The sequence below is a fragment of the Peromyscus eremicus genome, chromosome 5 (genome assembly GCF_949786415.1).
Source record: "Peromyscus eremicus chromosome 5, PerEre_H2_v1, whole genome shotgun sequence".
Lineage (NCBI taxonomy): Eukaryota > Metazoa > Chordata > Mammalia > Rodentia > Cricetidae > Peromyscus > Peromyscus eremicus.
In genome coordinates, this window is record NC_081420.1 from 39,773,387 (window position 1) to 39,785,657 (window position 12,271).

The following is a 12,271-nucleotide window of genomic DNA, read 5'->3' on the forward strand; positions in this document are numbered from 1 at the left end:
CTCCAGCTGGGAGTGCCACCATGCTCCCACCTTGCCCCCCAAATGGTGATAATGAACTAACCTTCTAAAACTGCAAACACCCTCCAGTTAAATGTTTCCTTTTAGAAGAGCTGCCTTGCTCATGGTGTCTTGTCATACAACATCCCAACTCACACATTAAAATGCAATAAATTATCAATGTTAACTTTATTATTGCACTTCCTTAATAGAGACAATTGTTATCCAATATAAGTGGTTTGGAAAAAGAGATCTACTAGAAGAAACTGGAGCCAGAGATATTGGATTCAAATTTCACTTCTGCACTTTCTATTTATTTATCTAGGTTTTGTGTGTGTGTGTGTGTGTGTGTGTGTGTGTGTGTGTGTGTGTGTGTTTACAGCTGGTGCTGGGATAAATGCAGAATCTTGCATTGCACATGCTAAACACAGAATTATATATCTCAATCTCCAAGTCACCTTTTAAAAAGCTTTTAAGAAGATTTATTTACATTGTGTGTATCTCTGTGTGGATGCCCACCTGTCATGGTATGTATGGAGGCCAGAGGACAGTTTTCGGGAGTCAGTTTTCTCCTTCTACTGGGTGGGTCCTGGATATTAAACTCAAGTCCTCAGGCTTGGCAGCAGGTTCCTCTACCTCAGAGTCATCTTGATGGCCCCATGTCTCCTCTTACACTGAAAGGTTACTGCTAATTATGTAAAAAAAAAAAAAGCTATAATAGTACTGAATTTATGATGATATATAAAATGAAGGTCCTTATTTATAAGGTATACAAAATAAAAATCTTAAAGTTAAAATGAATTTTATTTTAAATTAGCCTCATTACATCATAATTAAACTCATAGGAAGACAGAGGAAATATGATTGACAAATGTCGATGATTATAAAACGTACTCTCTGCAATTTGTCTAGTTATGAGGTACTGCAGTAACCACTGCCCACTTCAGAGAGAAGCTTCTGTGACTAAAGCTTATGGCAGCAGCAATCTATGGGCATAAACGTAAGTTTCCAGAACTCATTTTGTCATTTGACAGGCCATCATGTCCATTTTGCAAAACAACAGGTGTACCTTTCCTGCTAGGGCTGTGAGCATCCCACTCACCTCTGCCACAGGCTTCGGTCCAGGTTTACGGCATCAGATGTGAATTCCTCCCTGTATTTGGGGTTTCAAGTCCAACCAGAAAGTGTCTGGTTACTTCCACATCAGTCATGCCTTTATCGCAGCAGTGGGCAGGTACTGTGTGTCAGGTTGCTAGTGCAGCATGCATGGTCTGCAGATATGGACAAATGGGGCCACAGAAACTGGATATCCACATGTAGAAGAAAAGAGCTAGGTCTATATAGCCTGCCTTTCACAAGACCTGACTCTCAGTGGACCAAAGACTTTAAGGTGAGACAAGGAACTAAAAAGTGTCAGAGGAAATGTAGAGAAAGACATCCAAGATCTAAACATAGGCAAGGCTGTTCTCAATGAGACTCCAGTTGTTCAGGAAACAAGACAATTGATAAATGGGAATTTAGGAACTTAAAAATCTTCTGTACCACTAAACAGTAGTTAATCAAGTGAAAGACAGACTACAGACAGAGAAAACCTTGGCAAGCCAAGCATTTGACCGCTTTGTGCATTTAGAGGGTGTAGTCCTTAGTGCCCGAATCTCTGCGGCCAGCCCCAACTCTGCAAATCTGCCTTCCTGAGATGTTCATTAAGTTTTCCACCGAAGACTATGAGTCCTGATTGTCAGAAGTGTATTCATCTCTGAGACACTCCTTCACACCTGCCCAGGTCTCTTTTGCTTTGGTGTCGGTAGCATCCCTGGATGACATTTCATTGGATGCTTGGGGAGGTCTGAGTCGCTGCTGTTCTGTTTGATGTCTGTTGTATAGCTCTGCTTGGTGGCATCACCGTTCATGTCCGTCATCCAGGCCAGAAGACATTCTTCACATTGGTCACCTTAAAGACATATTATCTTATCCTTACCACTCTTCTTATTCTTGCTTTTATCACCAGCTTTTGCCTCAGTCACAGGAACCCACTTCATAAGAACATGTCACCAATGGTCACTCACTTTTTATCTATTTGTGCACTTTCTCAACTTTCATGACCCTCTTGACATCACCTCTGGTAAGGATCTCCTTCTCGTCTGGAACCTAGCTACCTGACAAAGTCCTCACTGAGATAGAAAGCCTGGGATGCACACCGGGGTCCTGCTTGTGCTCCGTGGCAGCTACAGTCACATCCATCCAAGTATTTGGTGACCAAACTCTCAGGTCTTCGATGTGTCTGGACTCATCTTGTGTTTATTCTTACCAAATTGATGTGTTGGAACCGAGCAATGCCAGACAACTACTATCTTGAGATTATGGTACGGAAGGGGTTAGCTTCTTTCTGGTCAGCAAGCTCATCTCAGATAAAGGATATCCCTGTCTTACAAGGTGGCACTGAAAATTCATAAACCCTGGTTGGGGAGGCGGCTCAGTGGCTAAGGTGCTTTCCTTGCAAGCTTGAGTGCTAACTCACTCAAATGCCTGGCGGGGTGGCAGCCTACCTGTAATTCCAGCCTTGGAAGCCAGGGGCAGGCTAGCCCTAGAGGAAGCTGGGTAGTGAAGTTAACTATTTTGGTGAGCTCTGTGTTTGCTTGAAAGATCCTGACTCAGTAAAATGGAAGATGGAGGATGATTCCTGACACCAACCTCAGTCTCATGCATGCAGGTGAGCACAAATGTGCATACACACCACTACACACACACACACACACACACACACACACACACACACAGAGAGAGAGAGAGAGAGAGAGAGAGAGAGAGAGAGAGAGAGAGAGAGAGGTGCCGATCCAATCATAAAGATATACATGCAGCCACACATGAAAAATGGAAACTGCTGTTCTTTAAGGAAATTAGGAAACAAACTGACAAAGCCAAAGAAACCAACCAAAAGGCTTTCTCTCCCCCTCTCCATTTCTGTGGCAATGTTACGATGTATAACAGAAAGAAAATGCAGGAAAGGGGGGGGAGGGGCAAGTTCCTCCTCTGAGAGTCCCAGGGCTTCAGCCTTCCCCCCTGCAAGACTGGGAATGACTCCTGGGCAAATGTCATTTCTTTGGGTTTATTGTATCGTGTAGATGAATTTCCAAATGGTCTTATTAAATAAAAACACAGAGCCAAATATAGGGGTGAAAGCCTTAGAGCAGAGAAATAGGAAAAGCCACCAGCCAACCTTATCTCACCAGCTCTGCAGCTTCCAAATGCCATGACTTCCTGTCTACCCGCATCTTTGTTGCCTTGCTGTTTTGCCCTCTCATTGGCTATCTTAGCCCAGCTACCTCACTTCCTCTTCCTACACAGCTCTATCAATTTCTGTCTGTCTGTATAGACCTCCAGGTCTCTATGGTTGGCACTGGGATTAAAGGTGTGTGTCACCACGCTTGGCTCTGTTCCCTAGTGTGGCCTTGAACACATAGAGACCCTGCCTGCTAAGTGATAGGATTAAGGGCATGTGCTACAGCTGCCTGACTTTTGTGTTTACTTAAAGTGGCTTGCTATTTCCTCTGATCTCCAGACAAATTTTATTTATTAACATAAAAATAAAATATCACCACATTTAAGCACAAATAAAATATCAACACAGTATCAATACTATGATAGTGAAATAGAGGGGACAAATATCTCTCTTTAAAATATCTGCTCTCCTCCCAGGACAGTTACACTCTGACACCTTTTTTTCTGTTGTTCTTCTGCTCATGGCTCCTGGGAGAGCCCATGACAAAAAGGAAGTGCTGGGGTATTTCCCTTCATGATAACCATGGAAGCTCATTGAGGGGATATAAATGTGGACAATTGTTACTTGTTTCTTCTTAATTTGCAGTTCTAGCTTCCTGGCAACAGAATCACCTCCAGTTCTTTCCCCAAGGGAGCAAGAGATCTAAAACCGAGTGATGGGTGGGCACAGCGGGGTGGTAGACAGGTGGGCACAGCGGGGTGGGAGACAGGTGGGCACAGTGGGGTGGGAGGCAGGTAAGGATCTGTCCTTTCAGCTTTCTAGACTCCTTGAGTAGGGCCTAGATTCCCTAGAATGAATTTTGTAAAAAATAATGCAAACTTACTTTTAATAGACTTGATTAACTTAGTGATTTGATATGTTAGAACATTAGGACACAACAATCAGTAATATACATATACATATACATTATATATAGATTATATATATGTATACATATATATAGCATGGAGAAATGGGTGTAAGCAGTAACTGATAACCAGTTTGTCAGGGTAACTCTCATCATTTAGCAATAACAACATCCCTCCTGATCAGGACAAAGGGGCTGAGAAGAGCAGAGCCAAGTTTTAGAACTAGCCTAACATTTAGCATTATACAAGCTTATATCAAGGTAGTAAAAGGTTTCAAGTTTAGGGTCAAAGGAGGTTTAGGAAGGCAATGAAGTGACTTATTGTTTGAGGGTAAGACGTTTATTAGAGTTAATAACACTGAGGACAGACAGCAGCATGCAGGGGCTCTGAAGCAAGATCTGGCTCACAGGCACATTGCCTCTCCTCACCTCCATTAACCTAATTTGTTTTCCTTCTCTGGCTTTGGGAAAAAATTCGATACTAATTTCTCCAGCGTTTTCCCCAGTGCTAAGGAGAAGCAAAATGTCCCATGACAGGGATGGAGGAATAGGAAGAAGATGGTAAGAATCTGATTTCTACCTGCCTAGAAACCCTGAACTAGTCTTAAGATTGTGCAGTGCTAGACTTTTTAAGGAAAGAAAATATATTATTATAATATTTAATTTAATGTTGTGATACTTTAGGACATTTAAGCAAATGGCAGTTTGGTGGGGAATGCCTGTAACACCAGCATTTGGAATTCCAAAGTATCTCAAGGTGAGCCTGGGCACTGACTGCCAGGTCAGCCTATGCTCCATAGTGAGCATTACGTCCCCCAGCTCTAAAATTCATCATGGCAAAGCAGTTTACAATATACACACCTTTAGCTCATAGAGAATATGTGTAGAATGTAATTTCTATGCTTCTCAGTGAACATGCAAGACATTAGGAACACGGATGTCTCTGCTAATCAGAACATAGGGGCTAAAACCAGCATAACCAAGTTCTAAAAATGTTTTAATATTCAGTGAAAGAGAATCGTGGGTCACTGTGAAACCAGTGTGAAAGGAGAGAATGAAATCTATCCAATAGAAGAAAAGAAAGCAGGACATTAGAATGAGAACACTCCATGTAGCTCTGATTTCTGGAGGGGAATTGTTTTCAGACCTGGAGCTGTGAAGGTAGAGGACTCGCTTGTGATGTTTATAAAGATGGAGAGCCATGGACCCACTGCTCCAGCCCATCAGACTCTGAAAGGTGACATCACGAAGAGTCATGAGAGACAGGAAAAGCCACTTGATTATATATCTTGATTGCAGCATATAGCAATGGCCAATGAATGTTCCAGATGTAGACATGTTCAAGCCACCACCTGCTTTGATGTAGCAGAGCAAGTTGGAGCTTATGAGAACATTAACAATCCAAAAGAGGAGGAGAAAGGGAAGAACTTGCCATGAGGTCTGTGGTTTTAGCTTTCTCCAAAGGATTGTCCCGGGACTGATGGTGACAGCCTGGACCACGCTGAGGAGACAGGTGGTACAGATGGAGAGGCCCCGGGCTGTCCTTGCCAGATAAACCACAGCTTTACAGCCAGTATCGCCGAGGAAGTTTCTGAAATAAAACACTGTGGCTATGTCTCTGATTCCCGTGGTACAAATAATGATCATATTAGAAAATGCCAAGTGGATGATAATAAGGTCCACAGGCTTTTTCTCAGTGCCCAAGATAGACGTGTATACATGTCTTGCAAATATTAGGATATTTCCCACAATTCCAGGTCCAGCAAGAGAAAGGAAGATTACCGTGTGGAGAATGTTATTCCACTTCATCTTCTGACTTCATGCACAGTGCTAGGGAAAATCATTTGAGAAATACATGTAAGATTTTCTCTGTTTATTCTGATGAAAATAATGATATCAATTATGTAAACACATATGGTTCTTTCCTTGATGGTGCCTGATCATATTCTTTATTTTCCTGGTTTGTCTGTTTTTCCATTCACACAGAAGTGGTGCTAGCTACAATCAGGGCATAAACTTCATTAATGCTGCTTTCACAAAGACCCTTCTTTGAATTCCTTCATCCTTCATCCACAGTCACATGACCATGCTCTTCCCAGACAAAAGCTAAATGTATGGCATCACTTTGTCAGTTTTCCAAACAACACAGTCCTGACAGGCCTCTTCCTTTTCTCTCCTCACCCAGTTTGACCTCAGGCTCCTGGACTGTGCTGGCTCCTTATCCTGGTCCTCTTCACTGCCCACATGCAACTATCACCTGATTGTTGAACTAATAAAAAGCTTGCAGCTTCTCAGAAAGCTGTTCTTGGTCAAGTGGTCCAGTTTCTCAGGGGATATGATATGGTATTCTCCTCTTCCCAAACCCTTTGATCATAAATTATACAGTTGTTAGTGAGTTAGTGGGCCATGAAAGTCTAGATCACTGGCCTCAATGTGGGGCTGCGTGTGATTAAAAGTTGTGTTCCCAATCAGCATGGGTAGAATCATACTGAAGACAATTCCCTGTTTACTCCTATTAATCCTGTTTTTTTCTCTTTCTTTTGTGAACACTGCCCCCCCAAAAAAAAAAAAAAACACCAGGAAACTGTTCCTGTAGCATCTTAACAAAGGCATGTCTTGCTGATTGTTTTAAGGTTAGTTCAGTTTAGTGATATTCTCAGTCAGAAATCCCCCAGCCTGCGAGTCCTCCCCAATCTCTCACACTGTGATTGTCACCATTTTAGGAACAGTATCTTTTTCTCTGTTGTTTTTTTTTTATTTTGTTTACTGCAGTCAAAATGAGGCCTTTGAAGCAGAAACCTATTCCATTTGTTTCATCCTCCACAAAACACATAGAACTTCACATGATAACTTTAATTTCTGTCTGTCCTCAATAATTTGACACCTTGTTCACATCAAAATCAGTTCTGAATTACTTTGAACCTCTCCCAAGCAAATGTTAGCATTCACCCTTACCTTTCCACAGGACTATGTGCTGTATCCACAGCTGATCTTTGCCAGTTATCATGCCTTATTGAACCCTGCTTAGAGTTTCATCTCTTACGTTTTCCCTGCTCTCAGAAAGCTGTTGCCTGTGTACGAGCTCCCTTCCTGCACTGGGCAATGAGCAGGCCCCAGAGACACTGGCTCTGTATGTAGTTTATAAGTATTGGCATAATACCTGCTCAAAAAGTTTGTAGGTTGCTCAATGAAACTGTTGGTTTTAAAACGCACTTTAATCACAGAGATGAACTGACAGAGGAATTTTGAGAAACGTTTGAACTGGGCTCTTTCATCAAGGTTGATAAAGCCGAGTACCCTCCAGAGTCTGTTCTGTCTGGGTGGCACACTCGGTAAGTGTTTAGCTCTTCCTCACTTGTGCAGTGATGTGAGCTTTCAGGCTTCACACAGTTTAGTGATGGGCATGGGTTATCCTTTAAGAACTTGCCAACGATGCTTTAGTTTCTCTTGAAATCCTTCTGTACTGAACTGCTTATCATTTGATACCTTTTCAGATGTACCTACGTGATCTCCAAGATGCCAAAAGCAAAATTTATAACCATGAAATTGTCTTTGATTTCATGTTTCACAGTGTCAGAACTTAATTAGAAAAATTACTCTCTCTCTCTCTCCCTCTCCCTCTCCCTCTCTCTCTCTCTCTCTCTCTCTCTCTCACACACACACACACACACACACACACACACATACACACACACACACACACACACACACGTCTATTCCAGGGTGATTGGGAATATACATTTATATACATCTTCATATGCATATTTAATATGCTTTCTCAACCATCACTCCTCCAGCATGTAAGAAATAGCAAAGAGCATCCTGTGTGAAACTAATCAAACCAGGGTTTTCCTTCAGAAATAGATCATGGACTCTAGGGGCAGATGCAAGTTCCAGACACATGAAAGAGAAATCAGTAAATTAGAGAAAGATTATTGCAAAATCAACAAGCTTTGTGACCAGCTATCCTGTCTGTCAGACCCCGCCTTTCTACCCGCTCTACTCCTGGCTTTGAACATTTAGCTTGGCCCCTTTAAGGCTCTCTAATGTAGGAATGATGCTTGGCACCACTCACGTGTTGTGAGAATTCGCTGGAGCAGAGGCGCTAGTGCTTAGGACGTGCCTGCCGAGTGTTAAACACTCTAACAGCACTGTTCTATGGGTTTGTGCCATGTCACTTTCCCCCACGATTCTCTGCACTTGCACACCATGTGATGGTTTGAGTCTGGACAGGGAAGCTTCGGGAACAATAAAACCACAACAAAGAAGGGCAAAGCCCCCCCCCCCCGCCCCCCAGAAGCTAAAGAGCCCCAGATCTCAGATACTGTTAAGCAGAACCCTTCACTCCTGTGAGGACAAACACACAAACTGGAGACTGCAGAGAGGAAAAGCTCCTCACACTCAGGCTGAGATCTCAGCCCATGTCTCCTAGACCTGCCTGGGCTGTCATGAGCGTCTCTGGCCCAGAGCACCCCACGCAGCTGCACAAGGCTCGCTCATGGACGTGGAAACTTTTCTGCATGGCAGGTGGGAATGAGAGACTACTTTTTCCCTGGATCTTGTCACCTTCCTCTTTCACAGCGACAGAGGAGCCCAGACCCTTCTCTTCAGCCGCCTTCTCTCCCCATCCTACCTCACAGCATCTCTGTCAGGGGGAAAGGCAGCTTCAGTCCACCGTGACGGGATGGAACACTAACCTGCGGCGTCTGTGTGGGGCTCAGGGTGGGTGTTCGCACAGCACAGCCAGGCCCTGTTTGTCACCCTGGCCCTGTGTTCCCAGCAACCGTCACTGCTGTTAGGATGTCACCATCAAGACTTCCCTTCTCCAGGGGAAAAGGGCTCCTTATGAACCTCTCCATCCTGGATGCCACCTCTGCGCTCTCCCTGGAGCCCTGCCATTTGCTGAGGCAGAAACTTTCTGTTACTAATTACAGTCCCCGTGTGGTGACGAGGAGGGCTGTGAGGATGAACAGCACCCCACCCCGAGTTTCCTGGCTCCTGGGAATTAAGTATCTAGCATACGTGGTACACATACATATATGCCGGCAAAACACACAGATAAAATGATAAATAAAAGATAAGATAAAATGAATCAATCTAATAAAAAAAATAAAGGTTTAAAGAAAAATACAAAGAAGCTCAGTAACACCATGAACAAAAGTTGTTCAGGGTCCGAATCAGTGGCTGGTCGTCAGGTGTGGTGTTCGGGGTGAGACAGCAGGGGACCTTTTGGAGGTCTGTCTGTCTGTTTCTTGCTCTGAGTACTGACTCTATAGAGGAGTCAGCTCCCTCCTGGCTGAGTTCTCCATTTCTCCTCCTGTTTGTATGTAGTTGTATGTAGTTTGTATGTAGGTAGAGGTTCACTGTCAAGCAATGGACTTCTGTCTCTTGATGACCAGATTGTTCAGTTATTGTCCAGATCCCGTGGAGAAGGGTCATGTATAATTAACTTGAAGGACGACACATCAGTTCTGGGTCTCTAACAGCAGCTTCAGAAATGAAGTTTAGTTCTCACTTGCCCTCAGACAGCAGAGCAGATCCAAGGAGAGAGCACTGGACTCACCATCCATACAGTCACCCCTGCAGAGTGGCTTAGCTCATACTCCCCTCCTCCATCACTCCTTTCCCTCCTTCCCAGGGCCCATCTACTTCCTGGTGTGAAGGAACACACTGAGTGGTCATATTGAACTAGTACTCAGGAGACTTTTTTCTCCAGTCACAGGAGTGTGTCTTGTGTCAGCTGAGGTGGATAAGTTAGGTGGAGGGTGTAGCTAGGGTTTTCCTGCCTGGCCCACAGTTAGGACAAATCTTTCTCACCTGCCGATCCCACAGCCGTTCAGTCCCAACCAAGTAAACACAGAGACTTATATTGGTTACAAACTGTATGGCCGTACCAGGCTTCTTGCTAACTGTTCTTACAGCTTAAATTAATCCATTTCTATATATCTATACCTTGCTATGATGTTTGTCATCATGGCAGCTGGCAGTGTCTCTGACTCAGCCTTCCACTTTCCAGCTTTATTCTCCTCCTTGTCCTGCCTATACTTCCTGCCTGGCTACTGGCCAATCAGTGTTTTATTTACCAACCAATCAGAGGAACACACTTGCCATACAGAACATCCCACAGCAGGGGGGTAGAAGAGAAGAGGGCTCCTAGTCTTGCCCGGAGACACCCTGTGCTGTCTAAGCCCTGGATCTGTCTTTTACTCTCCTGAAAGGGAGGCTCTGGCCTCTCTGCTGCATCAGCCTGTGTTTTACTGAGACTTAGGATCGATCACCCATGGACTGCTGGGGGTTGCTGTACAGACACATTCTCTCCTTTTATTCTTCTTCAATCTTAGGTGTACCTAACTGTGAGTTAGGGCTCTCTCTAAATTTAGGGGTGTGTGTGTGTGTGTGTGTGTGTGTGTGTGTGTGTGTGTGTGTGTGAGAGAGAGAGAGAGAGAGAGAGAGAGAGAGAGAGAGAGAGAGAGAGAAATCACTATATATTGTATGCAGAGCTCACGTGTATCCTCTCCCTTTAGTGTGTAGGATATAAACTCTCCCAGCCTGTGGCTTCCAAGGTCTTCACTCTTGATCATAAAGAGTTCTTGAAAGTTGTGGTCATGCTCATTTCTGTATTGCTGCCTCAATATAGGATAGTGTAGTAGTCCTTAAACTTTCGTACAATCCCTGATGTTTTTCTGCTTATACATTTAGTTTTTTGGGTAACAGTTCTCACTGCTTTTAACTTGGCTTATTGAGTTTTCCATTTCTAATGTTTCTGTTTATTGATGAATTTTTTTGCTAAACATCTAATCTGTGCTGCTGACTTTCTGGTTTACATCCTGAATGTACTGAATGGTCTTTCATCCTGAATCCTCTTTAAGGTCATTGATCATTTGAAAAACACCTTTTTTTTTTGTTGTCCAGTATATCAAATATTTCATTACTTTCATGTATAGTATAATATGTGTGAAGATAGGGAGACTCCCAGGGTGGACTCATAAAATTGTCATTTAAAACCAATCCACTGGAGCCCAGAAACTCACTGAAATCAGTTGAATAAATTTTCTAAACATGGAGTCTTGGACTGGGGTTCTGGCTGTGCATAGCTGTCAGTGCAGAAGGTTGTCCAAATATTCCATTAATAGAGGGGAAATGCTGCAGATTCGGCCACTGAAGTGCAGCTTTCCTTATTCCTCCGTAACTGTTACGTTCACTTGGCTCAGAAGTTATCCCAGCAGTCGAGTTTCTGTAACCAGTTTCAGGTTTCTCCAGACCCGCCCTCCTCTGCCCACAGTGCCAAGCTATGACCCAGCCCAGGGACCCTCTTCTGAGTCACAGAGTAGGTGGTCACTGCCTCTTCCTCCTCGGGTCCTTCTTTAAACACTGGCACAAAACAGATATGGAGATTACTGAGGATTGTGTCTTCTGACTAAGTTCCAGCCAGGGATCTGGACAGATGAGAGTCACCTTGCTGTATCTACACCACAGGCACTTCAAGGTCATTGGTGTATTTGGTACTTTTATTCCTTGAACACTAAACTACAAATGGGACTCAAAATCTTGACTGGATTTGAGCCCAACCACCCCCACTTCAAAAAGCCAACAGCCTCATAAATAGCTTTAAGGAAACCTGTACAATTCACTGTTGTGGAATATTAGTTGAAGATGTGTTACATCTGTTTATGCTGTTGAATATTTGTTTACTGATGCAAAGATATGTTGCATTCTTTTATGTTGCATTTGTTTAACTCTGTGAAGCTGTATGACTTTGCCTGTTAAAACACCTGAATGGTCTAATAAAGAGTTGAACAGCCAATAGCTAGGCAGGAGAGGGATAAGCGGGGCTGGCAGACAGAGAGAATAAATACAAGAGCCGAAAGAAAAGGGGGGAGTGAGAAAAGGAGAAGGAGAGGAGGATGCCAGGGGTCAGCCACCCGGCCACCCGGCCACCCAGCCAGCCACAAGTAAGAAGGAAAGAAAGGTATATAGAATAGAGAGGGGTGAAATCCCAGAGACAAAAGTTAGATGGGATAATTTAAGAAAAACTGGCTAGAAATAAGCCAAACTAAGGCTGGGCATTTGTAAGTAAGAATAAGTCTCCATGTGTGATTTATCTGGGAGCTGGTTGGCAGGCCCCAAAGAGTCAAAGAATAAAGAAA

At 43.6% G+C, this 12,271-nt stretch overlaps 1 protein-coding gene across 1 annotated transcript; it reads right to left on the reverse strand.

The window, feature by feature from the left end:
• Window positions 1-5,030: 5,030 nt before the first annotated feature.
• Window positions 5,031-5,933, reverse strand: LOC131911291 (putative vomeronasal receptor-like protein 4). The gene has a single exon (XM_059263277.1). The coding sequence runs from the start codon at window positions 5,931-5,933 to the stop codon at window positions 5,031-5,033; it is 903 nt and encodes a 300-aa protein (XP_059119260.1).
• Window positions 5,934-12,271: the final 6,338 nt, after the last annotated feature.

Excerpts from the sequence above, each read along its gene's own strand:
- LOC131911291 (XM_059263277.1), bottom strand. The coding sequence starts at position 5,933 with ATGAAGTGGAATAACATTCTCCACACGGTAATCTTCCTTTCTCTTGCT.